The sequence below is a fragment of the Anabas testudineus genome, chromosome 13 (assembly GCF_900324465.2).
Source record: "Anabas testudineus chromosome 13, fAnaTes1.2, whole genome shotgun sequence".
Taxonomy (NCBI): domain Eukaryota; kingdom Metazoa; phylum Chordata; class Actinopteri; order Anabantiformes; family Anabantidae; genus Anabas; species Anabas testudineus.
In genome coordinates, this window is record NC_046622.1 from 15194722 (window position 1) to 15222328 (window position 27607).

General features: G+C 40.8%; 1 protein-coding gene across 1 annotated transcript in view; it reads right to left on the bottom strand.

Moving 5' to 3' along the window:
* Positions 1 to 491: 491 nt before the first annotated feature.
* The window catches only part of gucy1a2 (guanylate cyclase 1, soluble, alpha 2), a 28534-nt gene continuing 1418 nt past the window's right edge, over positions 492 to 27607 (bottom strand). Inside the window, exons 2-9 of the mRNA XM_026364218.1 lie at positions 24020 to 24081; positions 23353 to 23477; positions 21251 to 22164; positions 13376 to 13588; positions 12369 to 12641; positions 10793 to 10936; positions 5673 to 5827; positions 492 to 5491 (exon numbers count right to left, since the gene is read on the bottom strand). Coding sequence (XP_026220003.1) covers positions 5272 to 5491; positions 5673 to 5827; positions 10793 to 10936; positions 12369 to 12641; positions 13376 to 13588; positions 21251 to 22164; positions 23353 to 23477; positions 24020 to 24081 — 2106 coding nt within the window. The 3' untranslated portion in view covers positions 492 to 5271. The remainder of the gene's footprint in view (positions 5492 to 5672; positions 5828 to 10792; positions 10937 to 12368; positions 12642 to 13375; positions 13589 to 21250; positions 22165 to 23352; positions 23478 to 24019; positions 24082 to 27607) is intronic.

The following is a 27607-nucleotide window of genomic DNA, read 5'->3' on the forward strand; positions in this document are numbered from 1 at the left end:
CATGACTAAATATTCAGGTGAGTGAAATGACTGAAGAACAAAGTAAATTTAAAAAAAAAAACTGTCTAGCTGGACAAGAATTTGAGAAAGAGGTTAAAATCTTATCATGCGGCAGACGAAATGTTGTTGAGATGGCTTTAGAGTCTCAGTGGGTCACCTGATACCGAGGTTTAGGTAACGGTTGTATGCCTCTGCCAACCGGTAAAGTTGCAGCTGACGTGTGTCTGTCACAGTTAGATTCTGATAAGTTTATTCATGAGTCCAGAGAGAGTAGTGGGTATCTACTGTACGCATCAGTCTATCTACACACCCATGACAAACCTATGGAACCAGCTTGAAAGCCTGAAATGCCATATCATCTATCCATCTAATGGCTAACAGTCACACCATCAATCAAATACAAATGCACGTGTCTTAGTGATATATAAATGCATGTACAAACAGCACACAGCCAGTCTTTCCTTCTTATTAAAGATACTTGGTGTTTTTTATTTACATCATATAAGACAGAAGATGTGCCCTTAATGTCAGTCTGAAACCAACAGCAAGTCTCTTCCACATACACATCTACTTTCAACAACAGGGTCGAACCAGGTTCATGTCCAGGGTCAGCTCTGTATTTCTAACACATGACATCCATGTAGAAAACTCGAACCAGATTTCTGACGCGTGACATCATCCAGAGAGTGAGATCTCAGTGAAAAGATGAACTGGTAAATGTTACAAATATTGTGTTTTAAACTAAACTAGTGAATAAATGTTATGGAAGCTACTATTCTTTTGTGGATGAATCTTTATAGACGTGGATCCCTCTGGAGTTAGATTTTTTTGTGGACCCTGGACATTATGCCAAGCATCAACCATGTTTGTGACCACTGTAAAAGTTTCCCATCACTTTAGACTCATCAGTGGGAATGAAGTGGAGACAGTTTCTAACAATGTCCTGCAAAAAAGAAAAGAAAAGAAAAGAAAAGAAAAATAATAAAAAGTTTTAAAATAATGTTATTTTTCATGCTCTTTAAGTTGAAGAAAATGTTTCATAAATCCATCTTAATAGGAATAATTCAAAATGTGTTGTAAAGTTGTAAAGTAAAAAAAGTTTTTTGGGGAGAATTTCATGGGACACTGTCATGTTGGAAAAACCACGCTGGCACACACCTTGAAATAGTGTACAGTATCTGTCTAAAATAGAAAAAAGGACAAAGCAGTAAAAAATATGAGAACATGAAATTATTTTGTGAATTATACCAAGAAATGTTAGGTACAATTTTAATACAATTTCCATTTTTCAGTTTCAGTATATGAAATCGATCTAAGTTGTACACATCTGTTACAGGTAACGAAGGCCTTTATTAATCAATTATTACGTTTCTACAGCGGCGAACTCAGTCTGTTCTCATACTGTTCGACACGCACAGATAGACTCACACTGGTAGGCACACAGTCAACAGTTGCTTGAGTTATGGATGTATTTGGTTTTGTCTCACTGGACACTGGACCATCCAACACTTACCTCAGGCTCATGACAACGTTAGTTCACATTCATTGCTTGACACAGCTTGTCGTTGTTGTTGTTGTTGTATTGCCACTGCAACTGCAACGTGTGCCTGTGTGTGAGTAAGTCACCTACAGTGTAGTGAGCACTGCAGTGTAATGGACCATGACAAGCAAATGTGTAGAGAACCAGAACCTGAAACAACTCTGCGTTATAACGGCGAGACTTGTCAAATCTGACCAAATGTTAGTATGCCAGCAATTTACAGACTCGAAGGCGTGAGCACTGGGACCAGTTGTGTCGGTGTTGCGCTGGTGTAATTTCTTTTTCTTAGCCTAAATGCAGAAATCAGCTAGTCTTTTTTGCTTGTTTGTTTGTTTGTTTGTTTGTTGAAGTCTTGTTGTTTTCCCCATAGTAGATTTAAATTGTGCAGTCAAATAGGTTTGTAATGGCAGACAGTCAACTAAAAATAGCAACCATAGCACTGGCTACTAACACTGTAGTCGGAAATGAACCATCATTAATTGGCCCTTCCTCGTCAATATTCAATTATATGTATCTAATTGTGTTTATTCAGTCTCTTGTCTGGAATGTACCATTGATTTTGCACTATATGACACCGTATACTGTTACGAGTAACATACGATTGCTGCTTGTCCCGTGTTTGTAGTTACACTTTAGGCGCCTCTGCGAAAACTGGCGTTCTATATAAACGTCAGCTGTGGTCACTCAACCATTTTTGAAATGATACTTTACATTACAATATCAACAGCACGAGACGATGATCACCCAGGTCTTAAAGACATTAACAGATTTCACAGTTGTACACATGGACGAGATGTTTCACTGATGTCCAAGAGGCGGGTTGCAGATTCTGGTTCTCTATGATATCACAAACACTTTTGTTATAGTTTTGGCCGCAGAGCAGCAAACTAGATTATGCTGCTTTTTAACAGGTATAGCGAGACCCCACAGAACTGTGGATTCAATTCTGAGTGGCCACTTGTCTTCATATCAATTTAAACAATAAATAGATTCTCTAGGATTAAGAATACATGGTCGGAAAACATTGTCACCTATTCAAAACACTTATTTCCCTCGTGGTACATTTTTTGGCAGAAAAAACTACAGTAAGCTCCAATGTGTGTGTATGTGTTACTGTTCTTGTCCATTGTTACTTGTTTACTGCATAGTGTACTTTAAGCAACAGAAAACACATTTGAAAATAGGTTAGAATTATTTGAGCTTACAGTAAATATGGACAAGATCATGGGGAAAAAATATTCTCTAAAATAGATTTGCCTTTCGTCGTTTGCAACATTGTCTATTTATATTGTGAAAAGTTTATCAAGAGCAAGAGCTTCAGGCTTTCTGATGCTACTAAGCTGTTTATAGAAATATGTATGGAAATATTAAACTATGCCCAAAGGTTTCTAGCACTTGTAACCCATCTCCAGTTCAAACATTATCATATCCAGAAATAAAATCGTCCTCCCATCATTTCTTCTAATATGGCACATTGTAATGCTGGTGTCAGTCTAACTTAGAGGACTCACTGCGTGTTAGTGGCCAGACAGAGATTAGTATCATGTGTTCCTGAATCTTTGTTCTTTGACTGTCCCACCGCTGAACAGACAGCACGAAACAACCCTTTACTTGAAAAGCAAGCTGAGTCTCTGCTTGTGGTGTCATAGGATAAAGTTTGGCACATTTTAAATCATCTTTTAGAGATTCAATAACAAACATGTCGTTCCCTATTTGTCACAGGTGGAGGGGAATGAAAAGTGGAAGAGTTTTCCACAGTCGAAAATGAGTTTTGCCTTTTTGAAGAGCAGTTTAGCTCAGTGACAACATTTTGAGAGTATCTGAAGCCATAGTTTTTGACTGTCTTACCACTTATTCTATAACTTTTTGGGTCACCCACAGCACAATTAGGATGTGATATTGACAAATGTCTGGATACATGTTTTATCACAATAAAGACATTTTTATCAGCATGAAAAATGTAATATATCAAATATACCTTGTAATGTACCTACAAATCTTTTTTTTTTTTCTTTCTCCACAGACTTGGAAGAACCAGCTACTCAATCGCTGATATAAATTTGATTCGCACTTGTACTGATGAAAAACAATTGCAGCAAGGTAATGTAAATTACATTAAATACCCACATGCACCAAGTCTGTGAAATTTCCACCCACTCCTCACTTTCTGATGACAGTTTATGAAGATTCTCTTTCTCACGTCAGGATTACTGAGCTACGCTGAAGCATTTGGAAGGCCTGAGATTTCCACTGAGTGAATCGCATTCAGTCTACCAGCAAAGTAGAAGACTTGAATTTCAATCCTGTTGGTTATATTTGCATGGGGTTACTATATCCATATGGTTAAAAGAAAACAATGCAATTAAAATAGATTACATGTGTAAATGTGAATCATGTCCACTGTGTGACTGTGTTTATAAGTTATTGTAGTATTATATCATTAGTACTATACTTAAGTATTATTGGTTCTTCTGGACAAAAAAGAGATGGACAGAATTTCAAATATTTATAACTTTTCAAGGAATGCTTGATTTTTCTTTATAGCCACTCACTGCCATCGCAGAATGAAAGACGGAGCTAGTCAGGACTCCTCGGGGCTCTGTGGGATACACCACAGGTTCAACTGCGGCACATAAACTTTGGCACATTTCATTCCCTCATTCAAATCTTTTAGTCTCCACTGCAGCTGAAGACACACAAATGCCTTATAATATCTTTAAACAAGTGGAATTATAAGAAAAATCAAGCGCTCCTTAGGTTTTTGTTTTCAAATATTTCAAATGAATCCGTCTTGTATTTGTCCCGATTTGAGCAGTTAAAAGGCACTGAGCTGGGAATAATCTTCAGTACTGAACATTTTACCTGCAATGAAATGGCTGAGCTGTTGTTTCTACTTTGCTGTGATTTAGAAACAGAAAATGAGATCAGCTTATTGTTTTTTTGGCATTTGTCCCTTGATGACCCCTTTTCAAACCTATCTCCTTATTTAGGCCTGATAACTGGTTCTAGGTTGGTGGGTGGATGTGATAAGCAGCAGATGTTAGGAGTATGTTTGGTAAAGCATGACATGATTTAGGGGCATTTGGAAGGGGGTGTACTCTTCTTCAGTAGTGGTCTTTCTTCCTTGTACAAGAGCCCATGATGCACAGCAACATTTGTGACCCTGTTTCCACCTTCCCGAAGTTCACAAACCTTCATTCTTCAGCACCCGCTTTGTTAATGTAAAGTGGGTTTGTTCTATTTGCACAACTCCATTGTTAATGAGTGCAACACTTGTGTAAATGATCTCTCTTCCAGGATCTTTCCAAGCATTGTTGCCTCTAAACCCAGGTCGGGTACTGGGTAGCAGGAGAGAGGACCGCTGGAGAGTTAAAAACCAGGTACAGAGCTGAGTAATCCAGCTAGATCATTACGTTTTTTATTAAGGTTTCTCCTCTAACTGACCCCTCAGCACACTAGCCTGGTGACTGGTCCATGTGAGACTAGCACAACAACTGTCCCTAAATCTCCTTGCTCAGCAGAGATGAGGGCAAGTTCTTCTTTTTTCACCAGTAATGAAATATTTTGAAAGTTTCATTCATGACGACCATTCCAGAGTTTCAAATTGAAGTTTTCATATAATGCATTTGCATATCCAAAGATCCATGTGATCCGGTTCCCTGCATGAGCCACAGGTTCAAATCCAGCCTTTCACGTAATGAACATCTGTGTACAGAAGTCCGGTACAGTACCTACAAACTTGTTTCTCTTAGAAACATGGTCCCAATACTGTAGGAGACTTTCCTCATAGAGGCTGGGGGAGCGGAGCGAGAGCTGGTCAGCGAGGCATGACTGTGAGATGTCCCTGCCTCCAGGAAGTAACATGTCCCCGGGATCTCTTTGGGAAAATTCTCAGGGAGCTCCAGCCGTGAACGAGGGACAAAGGAAAAAGCGCGGTCATCTTTCAGCAACCTGTAGTGGAGAGATGAGTTTTATTTTAAAAATAAGGTAAAATTAGTGTGATTTTGATTTCATTTTAAGTATAGAATCATAGTCCAGGAAGCCTAGGTTTAAATAGAAACCTTACATAGTATATATGTATGTTTGTGTACATTAACACCTGTATGTTTATATGTATCCTACAGTTACTTACTGGTACGTTGTGGGACTAACATTGATACACCTCGGATGACTTCCCGACTCAAACTTGCTGGCCAGTGTCACATTGTTCCCAAACAGGCAATAACGTGGCATTTTAACCCCGACCACACCTGCCAGCACCGAACCTGTGTGGATACCTATTCTCAGCTGAGATAAACAGACAGAAAGAAGGAGGTGTGAGAACATGGTAGAAGAAAAGAAAAGCATTAGAAGGGAAGAGAGATTAGAGCAATAACACACGATTAGTTGATTAATTGCTCTACAGAAATGTAACTATTATATTTTGATACTAGTTCATTATTTTATTCACTTATTAAGAAGCAAATTAGCCATGGAGAAGGTGAATCTTTCTGAAACACTGAAACAATATCAAGCAACTGCATTGAAAGGCGTTTATTGTTTCAAAGCATCTGACACAGTCAATAATTGTGACACCTGCTGGCTAAATCCTTGATATTACATTTATATCTGAGACCATGATCAAACAGACGGTTTTTATAAATGGTTTTAAGCTTTAAGTAATATTGTTACTATATATAACACATTATACAAAATGTTCAAAACGTCTTGTGCTATGAAATCAGACCGCTCTGATCACAAATTAGATAAATAAATCTATCTGCTGAACTAAACAAATGACATTCATCCATGTGCTGCTTATCCTGCAGCACAAATCTTGTTTTGAACCAGAAATGTTTACACAGTGATTTGCTAAATGGAAACTGTACAGGAGCAATCATAGTGTTATTGTAGTGTAGCTGTTCTGATCTAATCTGATTCGGAGTGTGATGAAAGTCTTAAAATAGAGGGAGAGAGGGAAATTAATCAAATAAATAATTGCTTCCATCGCCTCTTGGTAACAGATATAGGGCAGAAACATGGTGCTCATATTATAATTTGGATAACGTATGAATCTATAAATAGCTGTCGGCAGAGTGAAAGCAATCTACCTAAAATGCATGGTCACTCAACCAACTTTATATTTCCTTGAGAAGAAATGAGCACACATGCAGGATCGTGATGTTTGAATCATAACCTTACCCATCACAACTAAATGTCCAGTGTGTTTAACCCTAAAACAGCTCTTTGCAGTGTTGAGGAAAAACATCCTCACAATAATATAAATACAAAACTACAGTCAGTCCATAAAATCAAACGATGAAACCCAGTAGATTTCCAATCAGCTACTTAAGCATCTAATCGCCTAGGCAACCAACTCCACTATGTGCATGCCAGCACACTGCGTGGTAGTCATGGCAACAACGGGCAATGGGGGTAGTGAGGTAGAAAGAGCACAGACGCACAGAAAGACAGAAAGAAAGACAATGGAGAGAGAGAGAGAGAGAGAGAACGAGGCTAAAACAAACCTATAATTAGATGGCGAAGCCTTAACGACGTGAGGCGAGCGATAAAGAAGACAAGAGAGACAAAATGTGAGAGAGAGAGAGAGAGAGAGAGAGAGAGAAGGCCCCGGTAGGTGCACCAGTGTGACCTATTTTTCAGCTAAACTGCTTACAGATGGCCATGCACTTGTCTGTCTGTCTCTACAACGGACAGCCACTCACAGAGACACACAAACAAATCTGCATCCAGCACACATTATTTCTTAGTCTCCAACACAGACACACTCATACCCTGTTCCCCTCCTTTTTCGCTGTGAGTCAGCATCCACAGCACATGGCCCTCAGACAGGCTATGAGCAAATGGCGCAGCAGCACAGACAGCCAATCACATACATATCCACTCATTTGCCAGTTTATTAAGTACACAGGGAAAGCTAATGCAGTCTAATAGAGTCCTGCAGTAACCATCATAAAGGTTATAGTGGTTCTACTGCTCTATATTTAGTCTACCCTTAAGGCCAAGTCATACTGTCCCAGTGTCCGCTACACTAGCCGTGGCACAAGTTTGACCACCTCCCCAGTCAGTGAAGGAGCGAACGGACGCTCTTCCGATGACTGCAGTGCCAGTGCCAACTGCACTTGTGGCAGAAAAGTAAAGTAGCAGCTTGTTACATCCATCAAAGTCAAAGTCAAAGTCTGCCTCAAAGGGCTTTTGCGAACTGCTCAACAACAACAACGCCCCCTGTTCTTAGACCCTCGAGGTCTGTAATCTTTATTTCAACGTCCTTGACACTGTCTTTGTAAAGCAGTTATACATGCTGTTTTATGCTTATCACTTAATCAAACATGAATACAAAAAAAAAAAAACACTAAAGAGCTCTTTTTCTTGCTGTTGCTACCACCCAGCGTTGCCATCGTGTTTCATTGGGCGCATTTGTGGAAGATGCGTGTGTAAGTATACCCAGGTGTGATATGAAACACCATCACTATCTAACACAGCAGCTCTGCTTTGAATTCTACTTTTACAGGGTTATAATTTTCTTTTTTGCTGAAACTGTCAGAAAGTTCATAATTCTACTATATGCTTATTGGTGTAATACTGGGTGGTTTAGTCGTACTGGAGATTATTATATGAAGAGGTTTTTTTTATGTTTTGACCCCCTCATTTATGCAAACATTTCGATATGATGGTTTGCATACATTTATCTCTGTGTCCCTGGATCAATCTCTCCGTTTCTTTCTCACTAAACAGTTTCTCTCAGCTCTCTCTCTCGCAGCTCTCATGCTAGTTTGCATAACAGTGCATCATTGGCTGGAGTTGAGTGCACTCAGTGAACAGCATTTATCATGCTGGAGTGTGGAGTATCTCTGTAACTCCTCTTCATACCAACGTGAAGTGAGGAGAGATAAGAAAGATGAGAGAATAACAGAGAATGCAATATATAGAAAAGCCGAATAAGAACAAAATCTCGCAGAGAAAACAAAATAAAAAATCAAGTCAGCAGCTGAAGAGGAAAATGAAAGGAGTGGGTTGGAGAGAGGCTGCGGAGGAGAGAGTGAGGGAAAGAGAAGGGGGGAGTTAAAGATAAAGAGGGCATGAGTAAAGACAGAGAGAGAAAGGAAGAGCAAGAGAGCAGGCCAAAAATGCTTGGCAAGGCCTTTCTATTTTGAGACAAATGGACAATGTTAGGAGCGCAGCAGTACACAGAGCAGCGTCCTTGTCTGTTATTCAGCAGCTATCTGTCTTAGCTTCTCTCTCTCTCTCTTTCTCTCTCAAACACCTTTTGTTCCCATCTGAACCGCTGTCCATGCATGTTTTTCATCAGCCATAACAAAATGCACGCAGGAGATAACTTAATTCTGCAAAGCCTTATGGATGAAAGCAGGTTGATTAATTTCGACGTGGTTGTGATGTTAAAAGCACAAGATTTGTCTGATAAGGTTGTAAAATCTGAGCCATGCCAGAAATAGCATGAGCGTATACAGTAGGTTCAGTGCAGTATAGTATGTGTTTGACTTTCTAATTTAGTCTCATGACCTGCACAGGTACAAAGGCAGCTTAGTGGAGTTAACCTTGACAGTGACTGGACTGATGATAGACTCTCTAGATCTTGAAGACATATTTGGTTTAGATGTATTTTGTCTTAACAATGAATCTGAGCAATAGTGCCTGCTAAAGGTGGATCAGCACTCAAAATTGCTGCAGCGATTGTAATGGGATTTAAACGTTTTTCACAAGTGGGAGTCATTTCACTGGAGCTGGTAGTAGCTACAATAACATACACTTCATAAAAACAGAAGCCCACATAAAAAAAAAAAATATTTCCTGCAACAAGCAACCCCTCGAGAGGTTGTGTAAGGTGAACGCGCTGTAGACACAGCTAAACCATCTCCTCGTAAGTCATCTTGATGAAACACAAAACGGAAAAAGGGAGAAAGAAAAAATGAAAAGAGAAAAGAGTTAAGGAAAGGGGGCAGGAAGGAAGAGGGAGCAGCTTGGAAAAGAGAGTAGACAATAAAAAGGCTTTGTTGAAATCAGACACTCTCAAGTATAGTAGAACAAAATATCACACAATACACATGAACATCCCCCAGTAGAAACACAAACACACTTACTGTACATCAAGACATTTCTAAAGATGCACACACGTATTAATACTCTTCTTCTCAAAGGCTGTAAAGTAATATTTAGCATAATCCCTAAACTCTAAGTAGCCGCTGAAGTTTCAATCACAAACTCCCACTTATGCTTTGCTTCTTCTTTTTTTTTTTTTTTCCCACTGTTAAATATGCAAATTGCCATGACCTGACTCAAGATTGAGACAAATAACGAGGAAGAACACATGAACAATCAGTGAAATCAGCAATGTGGGCGGATGCATGAATGAGTAAAGAATGTTGTGTTCTAAAAACTAACAAAGCCAGTCGGCCAAATAAACAGACAAACAAACAAACAAGCAAACAAACAAAAGCAACGATGCGGGAGAGAGAGAGAGAGAGAGAGAGAGAGAGAGAGAGAGAGACGACTGATCTGGCCGGCTTTTAATGCTTCCACTCGCTGTTGAGCACTGCGCTACTCCGTCAACAAGAAGGGACGCTACGCCAACCAGAGCAGACTGTCACAAAAGATTGTATTTTATGGATCAAGTTGTCCTTCAGAATACACAGTGGAAATCATGGCAATTATGTGGAAGGAATAGGGCTGAAATGCGAAATAGTTGTGTTCTTTTTCCTCTAAATGGGAGACATTTCTCTATTGCTGTCACCTTTTAATGGAAATTTTAAAAGATTGAGTTATTCCATTCTTCACACAACATAAATTTAGTTTTTTTATAAATGGTTTTTAAGCTGGCAATATTGTTACTATATATATAACACATTATATAAAATATTCAAAACCTGTGACTCTGATGATAAATTAGATAAATAAATCTTTCTGCTGAACTAAACAAATGACATTTACCATGTAAATACAAACAAAAAAACAAACACATGCGCATAAATACACAAATTATTTTGCTCTACACTTGTGCAATGATTACAAGATCACGCGGATGTCAAAGACTGAAACACCTGCTAACCTCACACGATTCTTCATTTGATTATGTTTACGCCACAATGGCCGACAAGCAGCTTTTATGATTTTCGGAATCATCAGTGGGACACAGAATTTGCCTTTTGTTCCATAAGAAGTCCTGTGAACATTGACACCTCCCGTACCTTTGAACCGCCTCGTACATTGATTGCTGTGCAGTGAATTTAAGCTTACCTTAATAGGCTTCCCATCTGGTGTCAGCACTTCCTCAGAAAGTTCCATCATCTTCAGAGCCATGTGAGCAATTGGCTTTGCATGGCTATCAACCTTCTTGTGAAGTCCTCCTGCCACACAATAGGCATCACCTATTGTTTCAATCTGTGCGAGAGACGGATGGAGGCGGGGAAGAAACAGAAATCAATATATACTGAAGTAAATGTAATCCAATAATTCATACAGTATCCACTGAGGAATAGAAACTATTCCTTCATTCTTTTTGTAATATGAGAACAACAGTCTCTGTTTCTCAGAAGTACCATGACTTCTGATAGTATGTCGCTTGACACTGTTTTGCATTAATTATTTGTTCCCTTTGCACATCTTTGCAAAATTGCAAGTTGACAAGGCAAAATGTTTCAAAATCGGGCTTACTTTACTTTACTTTACTTTACTCCCTTTCACACTACGGGTTAGCATCATAACATGATAGCAAATTGTCTTTAAAGTCTGTTACATTTGGTATCTATCTTTAAAATTACATCTGCATAAATAAATAGACTGTAAAACAACAAAGAAAGAAAAGTTGTCCCTGGAGCCTGTCTGAGCCAGCGAGATTACAATAGAAGCCACCCTCCTAAAGCCAAACTCAAAATAAGCACACGTTAGAAAGGCGAACAAGGAGTGGCGCCGCCAGGGACGTGTTGCCATTTTCCTAGTCAAAAGAGCGAGCTAGTTGTCATGACACATGACACGGTCCTTATGAGGAAAAAAAAAAATAGATGGCACAAGAAGAGACAAAGGAGGAAAAAAAGAAAACCGGGAGACAAACTGCTCTCGTTTAGACCTGCCACTGGCCGAATCATTTCGACAGTAACCATGACAATGGCCACATATGGGTACCTCGATCGCCTCACCATGTCCGCCTGTTCTTGCTTTCTCTTTCTCACACACACTTATTCTTCCACTGCCATGCACAAAAAGCCTCTCTATCTACCTTCTTGCATTTCTCCAGACATCTGATACATGACATTTATGAGAGATAACAGAGAGGAACCATGAGTTTTGACGGGGTTATAAGGAAGATAATGACAGCGCTGGTGATTGAGAATAATATGATGGAAAGCGTAAAAATGGGCCGAAAAGATGCGATGAGGATAGAACGAGAGAAAAAGAAAAAGAAAAGATGGCAGAGCACCGTAACTAGGCCCAAAGCCACACTGTCAGATGGACAATATTGACACATCTTTGTTAAGCTCCCACCGACTGGCCATTAATCAGTGGCTTTTTCCACGAGTACACACACATTGAGTGTACACTTACACACACATACACAAGTATATCCAGTGCACACAGGCAGTGATACATCCTAAAGGTTTTGCTGACCTAAGTCAACGGGCAGCACTTAAAAGACTTCAAGAAAAGAGACTTTTTCTGGGAAATGGTCGCTCCCTGGAAAAACAACCTTTATGATAAATACTATTATGTGCATAATGTGGACACATTAACCAAAAAAGCTACAATTTTTGTATTATTCTAATAGTCATTAAATGCATCGTGCCAAAACGATGGCCGGATCTTTGTGTCTACTGACCTTATAAACATCCAGAATGCCGCACTGGTAGTCAAAGCGTGTGTAAAGCTCATTCAGCATGGAGATGACCTGCATGGGAGTGCACTGGGCACACACGGCAGTAAAACCCACGATATCCGAGAAAAGCATTGTGACATCATCAAATTTGCGAGCGGGCACTGGCTGACCCTGCCACAGTTTCTGGGCCACATCTCCTGGAAATATGGAGTAAAGGAGATCCACGGTTCTCCTCTTTTCCTCCTCCAGCGCCTGATGAGTCCGCTCTAACGTGGCCTGGGGGAGAAAGAAGACGAGAAAGAGATGACGAGGTGACGAGGTTTTGTTCAGTGGGAGCACTGCACCGAGTAGAAACTGCCGTTCACATGTGTATGAGTTTTATATTTTATTTTCATTGTGTATCTCTGCATATGCTTATTTGCGTCTGTGGGTGGCTTCTTCATGTCAAGTCTGTGCCATTGTTCGAGGAGGCAAGTCATCTAAGATATAGTTATTTTTAGACGTAGCTCCAGTGGCCTGGGGGAGTTGTTGCAGTGAGGAGATGATGCAGTGAGCAGATGCATAGGATAGGGTCAAACCTCAGTGACTTGCTCAAGGGTACTTTTAAAGCAAATTATAGGAGCAAGTCCCAAGAGCCACGATCTAGCTCGTAAGAACAGACAGCACTGAGATTTACCTAGCCTGTACGGATGATGCATTGGATTTCACATTCAGTGGCAATTAAAGGGCAGCGTCACTGATTCTCAAATTCAAATGGTGATAGTACGTACACAATACACATACAGTACAGTATATGAATGGTTTTACATTTTCTCTCTGCCTTTACTGAATTAAAATACCCATCTGAAAAACAACCACATGTGATCAATTTAACCTGGTCAAACAGCTTAAGTAAGAGTCTGTTATGTTCACATATTTGTATTATGAATAAATTGAGTGAGAGATCATCTCACCAGCTAATACATTAAGGTTTTTTGGTCTGTAAATAAGAACAAAGTTAACCTCTCTACCTTAAGTTTGTCCATTCTCTTTTTCAGGCCATCCTGGGCTTTGGCCTGCTCCCCCACTAGGATAACGTCCCTCGTGGCGTCATGGATGGGAATATCTGACAGGTGGAGGCCACGGCCCATCAGCTCCTCCAACTTATCAACACGTGGCGAGCCCAGAAACATCAGAGAGCAGGACTCGGGCACATGGATCATCTGACCCTTCAGTTCCATGACCTGGCAGGGAGAGAAATCAGGTGGAAAAGAAAAGGTGAATTATGAAAGTCAGAACTTTTTGTTGAGTGGTGGTGTCACCACAATGTGATACTACCCTCAAGCCAATGTAGCACAGACAAGTAATGATTTACTGTACAGCTTCTGTAATAATCCAGTAGTCCAGATACGTCTGTATGTGCACACACACTGCTGAGAATGTATCCACACCCAACTAGGATATAGATTATTACAGACACATAAGACAATTTTACTGGCCTAGTTATTAAAAGCAAAAGCAAACATGTCACCAAATACGATCACAAGTCATCTTACATCTACATTAAGACTCTTAAAGCAACAAAGAAGCAAAGAGAACAGCAGCACCAAATGAACAAAATCTGGGTTGGACAGCTTCTTGACATTTTGCTGACAAGCACTGGTGTTCATGACCTGCACGTGTGGAAGGAGCACAGATAAAACTGAGTGGATCCTCACATTCCTTGCATATAAATAGGGGGAGAGATGCCTGAGGCCTGAGAGGCAGATTTCCCAAAGAGATTTTAGGAAAAGACATTAGTGACTCTTTAAATATGTTTCATAGCTGTTTTATGGTGTAGCTACCGCTGCTACTAGGCCTATGGCTAAGCCACTCTTCTCCCTCACATCTGCACTATTTGTGTTCTTGTTTTTGTCTCTTCTCTTCTCCATCTTTTAATGTATATTCCCCCTTATCTCTCTATATTTACCTGCCCTTCATTCCTGCACTCTCTCTCTCTCTTTTTCTATCCTGTTATAAGCTTTGCTCTTGGTCTCTTTCATTCCTTCTCTCTGCGTCTTTCTCCATAGTGTCAGATAGATTATTCCACCACTGCAGCCCTGTTTTATTTATAGCCCAAGTCTCTCCTAGGTCTGCATAATACATACAGTGTACACATAGAAACACTCACACGCAGTATGTCCCTACATACAAACAGACAAAATACATCTAAGAGAGACACACACACTGCATCTGACCGCCTGTTTCGCATAAATACTGATATGCAGGAAAAAAAAAAAACAAAAAGTCACACACTCTAATATTTCGTTGGATCACCTTTAGCTTTGATTAAGACATCCATTCACCGTGCCATCCATAAGCTTCTACAATGTCACAACATTTATTCCGTCCCAGAGTTGCATTAATTTTTCACCTAGATCTTGAAACCTGGCATTGTCATCTTGGAATATGCCCGTAACATCAGGGAAGAAAAAACCCATTGATGGAATAACCTGGTCATTCAGTATATTTAGGTAGACAGCTGACCTCATTGTTTAGTTACATAACGTTGCTGAACCTAAACCAGACCAACTGCAGCAACCCCAGATCATAGCACTGCCCCCACAGGCATGTATGATAGGTGCATCACTTCACTCGCCTCTTTTCTTAACCTGATGCTCCCATCACTCTAGAACAGGGTAAATCTGGACTCATCAGACCACATGACCTTCTTCCATTGGACAGTTCTTAACCCAGTTTTAGTAGTTTCATTAATCTCCTTAGATGTATTCTTTGCTTGATTCATGCTAATAATTTGACACTTGTGAAACATTGTTTCCACAACCACAGCATGTGTCTTCAGACATGGTTGTTTAAGAAATAAGAAGCTACTCACTGCATCAGTTAGATAACTTGATGGCAGCTGAATAATCCATGAAGTAATTATGCAATGGGAGGCTCTTACCTATTTGCTTAGTTAAATCCAGGTGGGGATTTTTTTCTTTTGATGAGCAGTGTAAACACACATGCAGCCTTGTACAGACTCGGAACACACACACAGCAGCTTTGCTGTATTATTATTTTACCTTACAATATTGTAAATGATCATCAGTCTGCTGTATGACTTCAATCTGCACATGCTGCCACGCCTACATATGAGGACCTACATGCCTGACGTACAGACAACCATCTCCATGGAGACAGCAAAATCAGAAAAGGCAGATACAAAATGAAAAACCTGCTTTAAAGCTACTTAAACAGATGTACTATCTGTGCTTCTACATCAATAAAAAAGTATCAGGGATACAGTAGTAGCTCCTTAAATGATAAGGTAATTTCAGGTAAAGCTCTATAAACATGTTATATCCCAAGAAAAAAGGCAACCCTGTGTAATGAAACGTACAACAAAGAGTTACCTTTACAAAATCAATCTCAATTACAAATGAGGGAATTGTGAGAATGGATGCAATGTAGTGTCAGCAGGATTTTTTTTTTTTTTTTTTTTTTTTTTGCTAATTTGTACATTCAATGAAAATCTGACATTTTAAACAATGAGAGTAATGTACGGTATACTGTTTATAGCATTAGGATCAGCAATAATATTGTGCAGCTGTGTCTAGCGACTTTTCTTTCATATGAAAAATTGCTACTGCACAGAAGGTGCACTTGACAAGCACAGGCTGAAACAGTGCACCGCACAATGATGTCAAGACCTAGTCATTTTCCTTTGCTCACTTTTTGGTCTTAAATCTAGGTTGACCTGCAACATCAGGAGACGAGACCTATCACTGACCATGTTACGGCACGTCTCCTTTTATAGTTTGGTTGGTTTGTTGTTCAGTTACCGTTTTCACAGCTTTACTGTTACACAATACACGTTTAATTTCCATTTAACAGCTGCTGTGGCCTTTTAATCGTGTACAGTAGGTATAATTATACCAGTGGCTCACTACCTTATTCTCAGTGTTTGTCTCCGTCACTCTCATTTTCTGTCTTACTGTCACAAAAACACACACACAGACAGATACAAACATATACAGAAACACACTTCCCTGGAGGCAGTCATGGTGGCCTAGTTGTGTGTCTCTGCTAAACTCTGAGTTCTCCTTCTGCCTGCTTCTCTGTTATCAGCACAGAGGAAGAGGAGAGGGAATGAAGGATGAATGTAGGGTAAAGGGAAAATGGTGATTAGGAAATAAAAGCTACGACGGAGGATGGGTGGGAGAGGTGGGACACGAGGCTGAAGAAAGGGGAAGAGAATTAAGACAAACAGTCGCATGATAGGTAGAGACACAGGGATATGACGAACGCCTGATGAGATGAGAAGAACAAGCATGACTGAAAGTAGAGAAGGCATGTGAACAGTAATTTTTAAAAAAGCAGATTACAGCAAACTGCACAAAGAGGGTCCAATTCTATTTCTCATTCAGGAATGTAATAGTGATACTTCTCTGTAGCAAGTCGTTACATATTTACAAAGAGCCCTTGTTCAAGGCCACTGCACTGTTACCGCAAGGAAATTGCATTTTTCATGGAAGTCCTGCACCTGTAACTCTGACAAATCAAAAACGCATCAGAATACTTGTAGTGTAAAAGTACTTTGTTTGGCTTTTGCAGTAAAATGACATTACATTATATTATTTATATTCCTGGCAGCCTAATTAAAAATATTTTCTTTGCAAAGCCACTGGATGCACATTATTAACACCACATGAAATTCCTACTTTAATATGCTGAGTCTTCAGTAACAGACTTCTAAACCTTATTCCAGTCAAAAATTCAAACGTTTTATCGACTGATGGATTTTGTACCTCGTCTTCCTCCCGTCTGATTTCTAGCATTTAAAGCAACTATTTATTAGATTACTGTATTGTAGCACTAGTCTAAGCAGTAGGAAGCACACACTGATGTGCACATATTAAGATTATCAACCACAGGGAGCTGAAGCTAGATGAAAAGGAGTGTAAGGAATGAAAAAAAAAAACAGCTGAAGGACAAGACACGGAAAATGAGGCAGAGGATTAGCAATGAGAGAGGGAGATAAGAGCGACGAACGGAGAAAAGCAGTGGACACTGAAAAATGGAAAACAGGTACAGGAGAACGACGAAGAGAAGGATAGCAGGACGTGGAGCGGACAGTTAATGGATTGTCTTTCGTGAGCAGACTCTGGCATGTCAACAGACTCTCATTTGCATGAACAAGCACTGGGCTGCAAAGAGTCAATGAGTCAGCCTCTCACAGCGCACTCTCTCTCTCTCTCTCTCTCTCTCTCTCTCTCTCTCTTACACCAAATGCTGCAATGCTCTTATCTTGTCAGACCCTGGCTAAATTGTGAGAGTACATCCCTTTGATAACACATGTACACAACTATAAACGCACACACAGGCTAGATAGATACTCTATGTTTACAAAAACCAAAAATAAAATAAACACACGCACTCACTCAGACATCTGCGTGGGATATTCTTGTCCCTTGCTTTCACAGATGCAAGACTCGGCAAAAGCTTTGAAATGCGGATGTGACCTTTGACCTTTGGCCACCAAATATTCTTCAGTTCACTTCTGACTCTTTTTGGACATTTGTACCAAATTTGAAGAAAAAATCTTTTCGAAGCATTTTTCACATTTCACAGCGGCCGTGATATGTGCAGCCCATTCACAAGATTTGACAAGAATCAACCTTTGACCTTTGTCTGAAAATCGAATCAGTTCATAATTGAGTTCAAGTTGACAGTTGTGATAAAGTGTTGTCTGTCTGGACACATGGACTGAAAACACCTCTGGCCCTGCACATTGTACACAGAGGCATATTGAATCTCCTCAGTGTGAACCAAAGTCAATGAAGCTTAACAAGTCAAAATATCTTCATCATGTTCAGCGGTGGTGTTGTCTCTCTAGGCCTCCTAATATTCATTCGCCCTTCTTTTTTTTTTATGTATCAACAGCAGAGACGGAGAGGGCAGTGATTTTCAAAGCACTTTCCGCTGAACAAACAAACCATCTCGGGAGTGATTTATCTGGGAACAGATCAAAGGTGGTGCTAATGTCAAGATTCTCTTTGTACTCAGACACACAGGTGCACACATGCACGCACAACCCCGAACCTCCTATTGCGTGTTGTACAAATGTCATATGAAAGAGCAGGATTTGTATCAAAATACTCCAAACATTGATATTTTGTCAACCAAGAGAACCGCTGGTGTGGGCTCCAGCTGAAATGATAACAGCTAACACTCGACGCCGACTATTCATGCTGTAGACTTGGACTTTTAGGACTTTAAAAAGCACTGACTCATCCTAAGCAGGATATTGTCTCTTTAACCCAGAGCGTCTGGGAACTTTTGGATGTTTGCATCAATAGCATCACAACTGTGGAGGCAGGTGTTGGTGTGATCGGATTCCCCGTTGCATTCATCCAGTTATTTTTGACAGAGATGAAACAGCCCTCTTGTAGGCATCAAAAGCATAAATAAATGGTCAATCAGCAGTCGATATGTTACAATGACGCCATCTTGCATGCATTTAGTCGCATATTTTTTTCAAATACTAATGCAGTATGCTAAAACTTGCTTTGTACTGATCAGCAAAGTCAGTGTAACAATGAGCTAATGTGGGTCCAAACCTGCTGTTACTACTGTTTGACAGACATAAGAGAAGAGGAAAGTGTAGTGTGAGGGAAAAATAATGACAGAGATGATGCATTGGTTATAGAAGAGCTTTTGACAGTGCGCCCTCTGTACACTCCCCCACGTGCTGACTGCAGTGCTCACGCTAAGCAGACAGACAGAGAGAGACGCAGCTTGACCTTTTCAGTGGGTCCTTGGACGTCTCTTGCACGGCCCGTGTCCTTGGGCAAAAGGTGAAAGGAAGTCACACTGAAAATTGACTACAGGCTACTCAAATACACAAGCGCACAGCATGCAAAACAGGGGATTGTGGCCTCTTTACTTTGGCCTGTCGCCTTCCCTCGCTGCCCTTTCTAGGGAAAATGTCAACCCATCCTTCTGCTCCTCTTTCTCCCTTTTCTGCTTCTCTGCTCAGGTGACAAAAGATTCATATGGTAAAAATAAAGAAAGTCTTCTGCTCTGTAAACACACTGCAAAATTAATCTTTTAAGTGTCTAGTTGACAGCGTAGGGAGCATGGAGGCACTGTCTGACCTAAACTTCAGCCATGCCAGGTCTTATCACTGGTGACACGCGCAAAAGGGAGCAGAAAAGGCAGCGGCACCGACTCAGTGAAACCAGCATGAATGAGAGTTGTGAAAAAGACCCAGGCCTCCCCCACAAAACCAGAACACTAATACTAACGTCCTGTTAGTGCGCTACATGCATCATCAATCATATTCATCCGGTATCTAAAAAAGTTTTAAATGCAGTGCACAACTGTGATGAACACGAGCAAAAAGCAAAGTCACAGTCGCAAAGTAGCAGCAGCTACAGTAAAAAAAGAGAAGAGAGTGATCAAACTTATGCAGGTGAAACAAAAAAAGGATTTTTTGTTAGTATTTCTTATCAAGAAACGTTACAGCCTCAGATAAAAGGCAAGAATAGGGAAGGCTTTTTACAATTAATTTACTGCCTGAATTCATAAGAGGGAGAATGTAATACTATCTGTGAGAGAAGAAACACAAAAGCTCTGTGAGGAAAAAAGAAATTGGTAAGCAGCAGAGAGCGAGAGGGGAATGATGGTGATTTTATGAGAGGCACCGAGAGAGAGAGAGAGAGAAGATGAAAGCATCAGAGAGGAGATGTTCTGTAGTGGTGCTCCAGGTCTGAGTGCGAACAGGAGAGTCCTGCTGCCACTCCTGGTAACACGAGGAATGTGGACGTTGTAGTGTGTTTCTCGCGTCTGCACTAGTCGGTGAAGGATCTCTGACACGGCGAAAGAAGTTGTGTTTTGTTGTTATCTGTTTAATTGTATGCACGAAATTCTGAAATTGGCTTATTTGGCCGAAGCACAAATCAAAGTCCCCCAAACTCTGCACTGCAGCAGTGTTTAATCACTTTGTGGTTAAGAATAAAATAAGTAAAGTAACACTGAATGGATAAAGATTTACCTACATACACCACCCTCCATTATACTCACTGTTTATATCCACCAACCATTTTTCTCATATTGCTGCTTATCCTGCATAAACAGAAATAGCAGTTATGTTTAGAAAAGTCTGCGAGATTCATACCTAGCACTGTGCACTGGTCATTCTCAAATACGTAAATCCGTTCTCATCCAGTTCACTCACAGAATTAGCTCTCAGCTAAACAAGATACCACCAAGTCAGCACACGAAATAACAGGAGAGAAAAAAACATCATCATTAAATGCCTCAACAACCAACAGGAGGGATAATTTAATACTGGGGAGCTGCCTCAGAATCTGTATAATATAAAATACTCTTTGTAAGAGAAGTAACAACTTTTGAGCTCAAAAATAATCCTGTTATTGAGTGTGCTGTTTCAGCCGAGGATATAGTTCATCCACATGTACAGTACACAAACGCACAGACAAACACTGAATAGTGACGTAGCTAGACTGATCAATCTCCTCTCTGTCAGTTCCGTTTAGCATCAGGATGTTTGACAGCGTGTAGAGACAATCCAATCCACTGAATATAGCAATAACTACAACTGAATAATTGCTTCTGGCAAATAAGGACCAATTCAAAACCCACTCGTTCCATGTAAAAACATGAGAGATGCAGGGCTGTGGAGCAACATGTGATAGAATGGTGGTTTTAGGGATGTCTTTAAAAAGAAAGAACCCACTGGTGTACTGAGCAGCCTACACAGTATGGGTCAGCCAAGGAACACAACAGAGGCATCTTGAGAGCTGTATGTCCACAGTGTGTCTGTGTGATTACACAGACTGTACTAAGAGAAACTAATTATAGTTAATTTACCGACCAGTTAACAATCAGAAAAGCTTTACCTTCTCTTTGGTACCACCCTGTGTGGTATCGGGTCTGGTACGGATGGTAAATGGTGATGCAAGCTTCAGCAGGATGCCATTGAACGAAGGGTCCATCTTGGGGGAGACAATCTCAAAACAGTCCCTGAATGAGAGGCTCCGGAGAGGCTCAATGCGAGCCTGCCGCCTCAGTCCTTCTCCAAGCTGCAGTAGTTCCATGCGAGGCCCCAGGACAAGGTGAAATGGAAAGGCTCGGCAAAACGTGGCCAGGCCAATACGCAGATCACTGGGGTTGGTGGAGAGTGAGAGTGGAGGGCGTTTAGTGCTCACTGAGGCGGCATTTGAGAGGGAGGAGAGGGAAGATGGGCAGCATGTCTCCTGGATTTGGAAAGACAGGCAAACTGTGGGAACAGAAGTGGGGAACGAAGAGGGAGGGGATGGAGATGAGGAGTGTGAGGCAGTGGGAGATGCAGTTGGAGTGGGACTTGCAGAGTCACTATCGGTGTGTTCTGTATCTTCATTGGGCAATAAGGGAGTTAGAGGTGGCACCTCCTCCACCTCAACTTCTGAATGAAAGATCCGCCTGGCAACAGCTCTGATCAACCCTGGCATGACCAATCCAACAACAGGAGCAGGGTTGAAACAATGAAGAAGCAAAACCTTCCCTCTTCCATCTTTTTCTCTACGCTGCGCAACTTTGTCCAATTTTTTTCTCCCCTTCTCTTCCTCGTGGGGATCCTTGCACTGGAAGGAGGGGCTCTCCGATGAGGCGCGGCGCCCCGTAGAGGTACGAATGTGTTCCAAAATGGCATCAAAGCCATTGAAGAAGTCCTGGAGGTTTCCGCCTACAGCCCGAAGCACTCGTTCATTTTCTTCAAAACACAGGCCGAAGAATTCCTCCCCAAAATGCTCTCGCAGCTCACAGAATGGGACTCCTGGGAGAGAGGGGATGCAAAACAAATTATAAGAATAATACAGTCATACACAAGTACGCAACCAACCTGTCCACATTTGACTTTTTCACAGACTTGAATCTTGGTTCACTGCCTTTAAATGTTTTTATTTTGTTTTTTTAAGCAGAAATGTGTAAAATAACAGTATACAATATAGTCTTTTAGATAAAAACCTAACACTGCCCTATTTTGGTCAAGATTTTAATTCGGCACGAACAATTTTAGGCCCATAAACCACACAAGATCAACATCAAAGCTTCCCTAAAATGATGAATATTGATAAGATAAACTAATCATGTCATATGCCTACTGACTGAATAATAACTGAGGAAAAAATAGGATTAAAAGATTATAGCGAAATGAAAATTAACGTTTTCAAATACATGTGCATCACAAAAATTGAACAGAACCAGGAGATCTTCAAAATTTGGGTACTACTAATGTAGACTTCACACAAACTGCCAGCGCCTAGACTCGTGCCTAGGTAAGCAGCATAAAAACGATGGACAAGTGCTGATTGTGTAAGAAGCTGCTGGCACTACAGTTACTGCAAACACAAATTAAATGGATGACACAGATGATATTTGCTCTGTGCTATAGGTAATGTGGTCTTGGGATTTTTGATATAACTAAGAGAGGCTGGGAGAGATAATGGAGACAGAGAAATACATGAGAAAGTGTAGCAAGAAATGGACTCAAGGGAATAATCTGCAGACAAGGACAGGTGGAGACAAAGAGATGGGCAGTGCAAGGCACAAAGTTGAAAAGTATAGAGATGAGAAGATGAAGGAACTAACAGATACAGTGGTAGTGTTAATGCATAAAATGCAATGGTACTTCTGCACAACAAGAAGGCCAGACAAGATGGAGGTAATAGACTGTTTTAGATGGTACCGAGGAAAGACAAGGCTGTGTTGAGTGACTCACCAGGGCAGTACGTGTGTGTGTGTGTGTGTGTGTGTTTTCATGTTAAGTCACAGAGACAGTAAAAACCTTCAGAGTGAGTCATACAGTGTGTTCCTGCATTTGTAAATTTCATTAAAGGTGTCTTTGTGTTCTTAACATATAGCACTTCTTCCACACACATAAACAAACAATACTAATACTAAAAATAATCCTAATATAGGCATAAGTGAAAAAAAGACATACATGCACTTTTCTCATACTTACCCAGTATAGTGCCCATGTACTGTAGGATTTGTAGGACATCTTCTTCTGAACCAGAATTTTCCAGGAACGGGCACTTCTCCTCTCTCTTCTCCTTTCGTCTCTCCTCGCTGCCAACTTCCTGACACCTATTACAAGGGACAAAGACATTTTTCAGTGCTGGAAATTAAAATAAAACGTTAATGTTTACATTAACAACTACAAAATAGACAGCTGTAGTACAAAGCATTTTTAGTGAATGCTCAGTCACTCAATCACATGTCCCAAAAAAACAAAATAACAATTCTGAAGACCACATCACTGCAGGAGAGACTGTGTGTTGAGCCTGTATGGATCATTTTGAAAGAGATGGACAGTGTGTGTGTGTGTGTGTGTGTGTGTGTGTGTGTGTGTGAGTGTGTCTGCGCGCAACTGGAAAAAAGAAGGAAAAGACAGGGAGGCAGACGTTGAAGGTGTAAGTATGTGTGACAGACAGATTGACAGACTGAGAAGTGAGAAAAATAGAGGCAAAGGGGAGAAAATGAGTGATGGGGACGCCAAGATAAGGCAGCAGGGAGACAGCGAGTGACAGAGAGAGCGGCTCAGCATGGAGATTGATACAAGGGGACGGGAGTCGGTAGGGGAACCAGCAAGAGAGGCAGGCGGCACATGCGAACAGACACACTCGTACCTGATCTCTTGTTGTCTGTAGAATTGTAGAGTTCGCTGCAGAGCCTCATGAACAGTCTGCGTCTGTGAGAAAAGGTGAAAACATTAGTCAAGCATACGTATATTTGTGTGTTACTGCACGTCTTCAATAAGCTGCTAATTATAACGGTGACTCTTATTCTGCTAATAAAATCACTGACATACATTACACAGAAATTAGTGTCAACAGGTCTGAAAAATATTTTGTTTCAAAATTGTCAACAACAATTTCTTTCAGTGTGTGTGTTCCCCACCTCTCGCCCAATGATATGTGGATTAGGCTCCAGCGACCCTTAAGAGGAAAGGTGGTCAGAATAATGGATGGATGCTATTGTAGCTAATGAACTGAACAAAGTAGTAGACATGTTCGGACCTTCTTAGTTCTGACTCGTTCTTCTTTATGCATTATGCCCATATCCTCGACAGCACTAACAACTGAGAAGATTTTAGCAGTCAGAGCCACTTGAAACTACTTCTGCTGAGACAAAACTATTTTTGCTTTCAGCTGCAGTACAGCGAGATACAGCCACTCAACAACAGGCGAACTCTTTATACAAGCAACTATGCACATGACAGTTTAAAAACACCAACAGCGCTGGGCGATGTGCGTGAAAGAAATGTGTATTTACTTCCTGTCATCCCTCTGTTCCCCGCTTAGACATCTGTGAGATTCTCTAAAGTCTTTACGTGCGCTTTTATCCAACAACAGGCATGGCGCTCCTCTCCCTGCATCCGTGATTCAGCTACTCATTTACCACAGAACAAGCACATTATAATGTGTGCACACAGGATTCTACAACATGACCAAACACACAGGCACACAGTGTTATCGGGCACACACACACACACGGGGAAACATACCATACACCTGCATCATTGTCAGTCTGCATTGCTGCATTGTTACTACGCCTGTACGACCTGATTCTACATCACACATAATCTCACCCTAACGCTTAAGTGCTTACATGGTAGGATTTGGTTGGCAGCATGTAGACTAGTCTAAATCGCCTGGCTTGACATACAGTGTCTATACTGAAAGCATGTTAATAAATGTTAGGGTCTTAACTGAAGTGAGATCTATCATGTAATAATGGCAGTGATGCAAGTGGGGGCTCTATTAAAATGAATGGATGCCCGTCTATAAATGGGGTCTGCATTGCTTTGCCATGTGAGGTTCAGTCACACTCTTCTCCTGCTCCTGTCTGTGTTACTGATCCCTCCAACACACACACACACACACACACACACACACACAGCGCAGCTCCTCCTGTCCTCTTCTTATTTCATCATCCTACTCCAAATTTCCACTAGCGTGAACTGTTGTGGTCCATGATCACAGAGCTGTGGGTACTGGTGCTTCGGCACAGTTGGAAAGCTACCGCCACTGCTGAGGAAAATAGAAACTCATACACCAGGTGAGGCCTTGCAAGATCAATCCCAGCATGAGACAAATCAGGCCTCTCTGTCGGGGAGGAGTCATGTAATAAAGCAGGTACAAAGAAAATAACTCTATTGCGATCTGCTTTACATCAGGATTTTGCAGATTCAGCAATTAATGTGACTATGAAGCACTGCGGTGTTTGCAGTTTGCAGCAGTGCACTGAACATGGCAGGGGTGAATATTTTACCCTGACTAGGCAAAATATTTGATTATATCGAGCTATTTCCTAAAATGGCCGAATGCACTTACTGTAAATACCTTCAGATTAACAGTGTCTGTCAAACAGATGTAGTGTAAGGCAAAAGTGGTGCACGGCGTCAACAGAGCCGTTTGCCACTGGATTATGCCTTTGTTACAAGTTAACTGTAGTGTATACAGTACCACCAATCAGACAACATTTTGATTATGGAGTAGATCAGTCTTAGTTTGGTCATTGTGCTGCATTTGTACACATGCTGGCTGTGACTGTGAACATTTCTCTACTCCGCTTGATCACTGATGTGATCAGCTTGTCTCTGTTGCTTATTTACAGTGATTTCAGTCCTACCAGAGAATAATATCAAGTCATAAATGCACTAGCCTTGTAGCTTCTAGCAATAGTAGCTATTCAATTTTAAAATCAACATTTTGAAAGCGAGATAAAATACAAAGAAATATAAATATAAAATATAAAAAAATAAAGAGAAATTAGTTTTATATTTTGATAGTGTTATATTCTACAGTGAAGTTGGGGTGAAGGGGAAATTTGCATGTCATCATTGTGCAATCATGAAAAAAATTGAGGTTTAGTAAAATCGACAACATACTTGTTGCCTGCAGCACAATGACCACGTGTTTAGCTAAAAGTAAGACACAACTACTCTTTAATAAACATGCTTTCCAATAGGTAAATGTGACACCGTAGCCTTTCAGTGAGGATTTACGAGATCACATGCATTAGCACGCACGCACCTGTTCTCACACGTTTCATATTCATATTTGTGGCCAACGTGGAACATTTTGATCAGCATGATGGGTCACGAAGGTAGTGGCCAGCTTCCCGTGTGTACGCGCGAAACTGAGAGGGACACGGAACATAAATGTTTGCACACATGTAAGTGCGTGTGATGCTTCTGGGTCGGTGTGGTCAGGGTGAAGACAACCACAGAGAGCATGCTCTGTTCTCTCTGTCACGGTCCACTGCAGTCAACAACACACTGCCACTGCAAGCAGCCACTGTGAGTGTGTGTGTGAGAACAAAATAGTTCTATGTTATGAGCGAGCGAGTGTATATTTATCGCTCTATTGGCTAATTTGCTACTGTACATTTCGACCAACTACAGAAAGTCATATGTTTTTTGGTAGCATGGACACAATAATTGGACTGTGAGTGGGTGCAAACATTAAAAAAGGTTCAGGAGAAATTCACTGTACGGCTCTTTGACAGAGAGAGAGACACGCTGCTCTCCAGCATTAAAGACACTGAAAAACGACCTTGGACACGCGGACACAAACACACAATGTTGCTCACGTGTGCAAGCTGTATATCATCACAATTGAGTGTTATAGAAATCTGTCTTTAAATGTTCCCTCTGCCCTATTTTTTAACACATCTATTAAAGATCAGGGTCAATGACAGCTGCAGCAGAGAGCTGAAGTTGGCTCTCAATGGCCCACTCCAATGTACGCCAACTACAGATTTTTATTTTGTGAGGTTCTGCCTGGGCAGCACTGACAATCAATGCTCTCCTACACCAACATGTCTGTTACATCTATGTCTCCCAGGAACGGGATCACAGCATTTCTAATTTGCAGAAACACACTGTATTTCCACAACCACCTGCGGTGTGGCGAAAAACACAACAGGAGGGATTCAAGCACAGGTAAGCTTAAAAATTCACAGAGTAGAGGCAATGAATAAAAAAAGAAACTGCTTATTCACATTGACTGTGGATCACTCCAGTTTCATGGATTCATTTTTTATTCCATCTCACTGACCGCAGCTTTCATTGTTTCCTTTTAACAGTACTACAGGAAAACATGGGCGTAGTGTTGATGAGGCCTTATGTGTTTAACACTCCACCAATACAGGCTTCACGTTTCATTTAATTTATTTTAGTGGCTCAAAAATACTAGTAAATTAGTGCAGAC